This window comes from Echinops telfairi, unplaced genomic scaffold (genome assembly GCF_000313985.2).
Source record: "Echinops telfairi isolate 266 unplaced genomic scaffold, ASM31398v2 ScPeMD7_7453;HRSCAF=8491, whole genome shotgun sequence".
Classification (NCBI taxonomy): Eukaryota; Metazoa; Chordata; class Mammalia; order Afrosoricida; family Tenrecidae; genus Echinops; species Echinops telfairi.
Genome location: NW_022111353.1, coordinates 2,168,498 through 2,173,851, shown reverse-complemented (window position 1 = coordinate 2,173,851; position 5,354 = coordinate 2,168,498). Strand labels below are relative to the sequence as shown.

The following is a 5,354-nucleotide window of genomic DNA, read 5'->3' as shown; positions in this document are numbered from 1 at the left end:
GCCTCAGTGTTTCCATAGTCTCTAAAATTCGGAGAAGCAGCTTTATGGAGCCTGTCAAAATAATGCAGGGATTCTAAAATTATTTGCACTTTTATAGTAAATATTTTTTCTTAATGCAAACAGAGAAAGGATATCGTTCCTGAGTTCTCTTTCAAATCACCAAAAACCAGTAAAAACTGATTTTATTATTTAATAGCAATTCTGCCCAAAGTTTTATTTCAAACCTATCCTTGATATTCAGGATATTAGTTTTAAAAAGGAGAGAATAAGACACAAATTAGCTGCAAGATCAGACACAAAATCGGATCATGTTTTCTTTTGTTTTATTTGTATAATGAATGGGTTACAATGATTGAATTATTTTTCCAATATTGAACAATTCTTACATATCTGGGAAGAATCTCACTTGGTCATGATGGTTTTTATTCATTTATTTCTAATTTGGAGGTGTGTTTTTATTTATGGGGTATTGAATTCTAGTGAATAGGATTTTGTTCAAAATGTTTGCATATATGTTCATGATGAATAGTGGACTCTACTTTTCTTTTTTAATGGTGTCTTTGGCTGCCTTTGGTATTGGGGTAATGCTTGCTTCATAAAATTAATTCAGGAGAATGTCATCCTTGTTAATATTCTAGAACAGATTAAGTAGAATTGGTGGCAATGCTTCTCTTAACATTTGGTAGAAGGTGAAAAAACCCATAATAAAATGATTATATATATAATCTCGTAGAATTCCCCAGTAAATCCATCTGGGCAGGGCCTTTTTGTTGTGTTGTTGTTCAAATTATTTTTTATGACTTAATCACTTTCTTCTTTTGTTACATGTCTATTAACATTTTCTACCTTAGTCTGTATTAGTTTAGGTAGGTAATATGTTTCTAGAAGTTGTCCATTTCTTCTAAGACTTTTAAATTTTGACAGAGTTCTGTTCCTCATCGGGCTATGTTGTTCTCTTTTATGGCTGGTTCTATTGTGATATCACTCATTTCATTTCTTTTTTTTTAATTAATCAATTTATTGGGGCTCATACAATTCATCACAATACATAGATCAATTGTGTAAAGCACATCTATACATTTGTTGCCCTCATCATTCCCAAAATTCTCTTGCCTCTTGGGTTCCCGGAATCTGCTCATGCTACTTGCAGTCTCTTTTTTTCCCATTATTAAATTTTCTAGTAGTTGAAAAAAATGTGTGAATCTGTCCAATCAAACAAACCATTTCTAGTCTTGCTCTTCTTTCTATTGTTTTTGTTTCTTTTATTTTTGCTCTAATTGTATTTCTTTCCTTCTGTAGACAGTATTTGTGTTTGTCTGCTGATCTTTTTCTAATTGTTGGAGTGGTTGGGTTTAGATGTTGGTGTTGGTTTTTCTTTCTTTTGGGATATGTGTTTATGGCTATAAACTGACTTCTGGGCACTACTTTTGCTGGAAAATAAAATACCATGTGGCCCAGAAATCCCACAACTTAAAGAAATAAGAGCCAAGACATGGACAAAAACATAAACATCCATGCTCATTGAAGCAAAGAGCTAGAAATAACCTAAGTTCACATCAACAGATGAATAAATTAACACACTAGGTCATACACACATTGCAATGCTGTGCAGCATTAAAGATTAATGTAGAATCCGCAAAACACCACACAACACAGAAGAACACAACACACAAAGGATGTGTGTTGTTGCATTATCATCTAGAGGACAGAGCAGAATTGATCCCTGGGTTTTCTTAGACTATAAATCTTTACAGGAAAAAGGCCCATTTTCTCCTGTGCAGCAGCTGGTGTGTTTGCAACACCAACCAGGTGGTTCGCTGCCCAATGTTCAATCCATTGTGTTCCCTCTGTGCTGCCTAACTGCATAGTAACCCTTTGCCATGATTCAATTACAGCTCACAGTGGGCCTATGTAGGTTTTCCAAGGTTGTGAAACCTTACAGGTGCCCAACTACCACTGCTGAACCACTCTGAGAAGGAGCACAATACAGAGTTCTGAAATAAAAACAACAGGGAGAAGTGTTTTTCCCAGTGAAAATAATTCACACCATGCTCTGTTTATCTAGTGAGAAATCTGGTATACACTCATATCCTCAGTCCTGGAGTAAACTCATTCCAACTTACCCCATCACAATTTCTGTATTTCTGGGGGAGTCTCTACTCCTCAGGATAAAATGTGGGATTTAGCAATTTTGTTATAATTCTGTCTGAAATGAAAATGAACTGATCATTTTATGGAAATTGAATGAGAACATATCAAGATAAACATTATTTGGCCAGTTTCAATGGAAAAAAATGTGTTGACTGTGTATGAAAATGAGGATTCTGAATTCCTTGAGAGAAGATATTCTTTTGACTTTGAAAATATGCTAAATGGAAGAATCGAAATGACAAATTGTATAAGAAAGTGAAGCACAAGGAAATTAATAGCTCATCATAGAACAAGAGCCAAAATTAAGAACTTCAGGTTAACTGAAGAATATTATTGACAGGACTCTAATTTTTTAAAACTATAAAATACATGCACAATGTAGAGATAAGAACTTCATAAAGTCAATTATGTTCATAAATGTCACAATAACTGCTTACATTTTATTTAGAAACAATTTCAAACATACAGAGATGTTTCAAGATTAAGAGGAGCACAAGGAATGGCCACACACCCTTTACCTAAATCATCTATTTTAACATTTTTCCTGTTGGCTTTACTATAGAAATCTACTCTTAATGCTGAGATCTTTATTAGCAGTGTTCACAAATAGTAATCATATGATTTCAGAAGGATAGATACTTTTCTAATATTATTTCTCCAAACACAGAAAATAAGAGCTACATTTCAAGAGAATTGAAATTTGGAGACTGTCACTTTTTGTCCCACAGTTTTCAAAGCATTTCTTATGTCCTTATTCCTCAAAGTGTAAATGATGGGGTTCAGCATTGGGGTGACCACACTGTATAGTACAGATATCAGCCGGTCTTTGGACAAGGAGTATGATGAGATGGGCCGCACATAGGTAAAGATGGAGCTACCGTAGTAGAGAAGGACAATGACAAGGTGGGAAGCACATGTAGAAAAGGCCTTTTTCCTGCCCTCTGATGACTGGATTTTCAAGATGGTGGAGATGATATACAAGTAGGAAAGGATGATACCCAAGAAAGGAGCCCACCCAATGAAGACCCCAATGATGAGTAGCACCAGCTCATTGACTGATGTGTCCCCACAAGACAAGATCAGCAAAGGGGGGATGTCACAGAAGAAATAATTAAGCTGGTTGTTGCCACAGAAGGGCAGGCGGAATGTCAACACCGTGTGCACCACTGAGTTGAGGAAACCACTAACCCAACAGAAGGCAGCTAACTGGCTGTAAAGCATCTTGCTCATAATAACTGAATACCTTAAAGGTTTACAAATTGCAATGTAACGGTCATATGCCATTGCTGCCAACAAAAGACACTCGACCCCCACAAAGAAAAGGAATGCAAAGAGCTGAGCCACACAGCCCCAGTAGGAGATGTGCTTCTTCTCTGATAGGAGGTGCACCATCATCTGAGGAACGTTGGTGGTGGTGTAGCAGATGTCCAGGAAGGCCAAGTTCCTCAGAAAAAAGTACATGGGTGTGTGAAGTCGCAGGTCAGCCAGAGTTACCAAAATAATGAAGATGTTTCCTCCGAGGGTACAGATATAGATCATAAGGAATATGGCGAAGAGTAGAAATTGCAAGTCATTTAGGTTGGAGAATCCCATGATGATGAATTCGGACAGAACGGTTTGATTTTCTCCTGCCATGATGTTTCCTCTCCAAAGCTAAGAACTGTCCAGTGTAAAGTATAGTAGTCATGTGCTCTAGCAGTAATAATCTGCAAAACAAGAAAAAGCAGCTTTATACGTTAAAAAAATTGTTGTCTACATCGGGATAAACACTAGGAGATCTAGAACCCAGGAGGACTGGTGGCAGATGGTTAAAGCATTCATCTGCTAATCAAAAGTTTGGTGGTTCAAACCCACCCTCCATTGAAGAGAGATGTGGCCATCTGGCTCCATAAAGGTAACAGGCTGGAACTGCTATAGGCAGTTCTACTCTGTCCTGTAGGGTAACCATGAGTCTGAATGGACTCAATGAAGTTGGGTTTGTTTGTTCTTCATTTGTTTGTTTTAATATAGGGTCCATGACAAGTCATTCCGGTGCCCACCAATCATCACTTTAAAAGCCCTTACATTTAACATTTTCTGTGGGATACACATCACAGGAAATTAGGAAGAACATTGTAGGAGAAATATAAGTGTTAAAGAGCCCACACTTTGCAGTGTAAGGGTTATTTATGAAAATGGGGAGTGGCAGATCCCTTTCTCCACATCCTTTTGTGTTTCCAAAATGGCTGGTGAAAATTACCATCAAATATTCATATGGAAATTGTTATGTTTTTTGCATCTCACTTTGTAGCACCTCCTTGCTTTCTCTTGAACTCTTGAATACATCTTTTTATATATTTGGAATAATAACAAGCTATCACTTAAAAGTGATGGGAAACAAAGGGAGCATGTGAAAAAATTAGATGGTACTAGAATATGCCTTTGGAAAAGCTCACAAAACAAATGGTCTCCTGGAACAGATTATTACAATAATGCCTCTTAGATGTGGAAATTAAGATAATATGGAATTTATCATTAAAACTACACCTGGTTGAAAAAAAACCACCTAGGAATAGAAAAATAAACATATTTTATGGATCAGGGTTGGTGACAAAACATGACAAACACTTGGTCGCATTTTACGTTCAAGCAGACTATGCACAACCTGTACTCTTCCTACTATATAGGATGGAAAATGGCTTTCATCTTGAATATCAATTCTGACAAAGTGTAGTGCCCACGTCAGTAAAGATTTATAGGACATGTTCAAGAACATATGACTGACTCAGACAAAATACTCTGAGTCACCATACATAATTAATCATCTCCATCAAAAATAGACCACTTCCTAACTGTGGTAGTATAAGTCATTGGCTGCAAAAGAAACCCATTAAATTTAATGAACTCTTTGTGTCTTAGTCCCATTGCTACATAAACATCCCAACCATCCCCCTTGAAACATATCCATGGTTACACTTTTTTCTCTAGACATAAGATTATTCTAGCTATTTTTTCCATTAAAAAAGATTATTCTATTGTTGATAACTTTCCTCCACTCCCTAAATCACTAGGATGCTTGGGTTCATTGCAGATTAATTATATGGGGTATAGAGTGGTTTCAGATCAAAACATTTTAAAAAATTAAATCCATAGGCAAATCTAGCATTATTGCTGAATAAGTTTTCCATTATTGTTTTGTGGAAACTAGGCTGTGTTCACATTCA

General features: G+C 36.4%; 1 protein-coding gene across 1 annotated transcript; it reads right to left on the bottom strand.

Annotated features, from left to right (window-relative positions):
* Window positions 1-2,835: 2,835 nt before the first annotated feature.
* LOC101655331 (olfactory receptor 5V1-like) lies at window positions 2,836-3,789 on the bottom strand. Its single transcript, XM_004717744.2, has one exon. It carries the CDS (start codon window positions 3,784-3,786, stop codon window positions 2,836-2,838), a length of 951 nt encoding a protein of 316 aa, XP_004717801.1. The 5' UTR covers window positions 3,787-3,789.
* Window positions 3,790-5,354: the final 1,565 nt, after the last annotated feature.

Bases quoted from the DNA above. Each gene is read 5' to 3' on its own strand.
- LOC101655331 (XM_004717744.2), bottom strand. From the start codon at position 3,786: ATGGCAGGAGAAAATCAAACCGTTCTGTCCGAATTCATCATCATGGGA.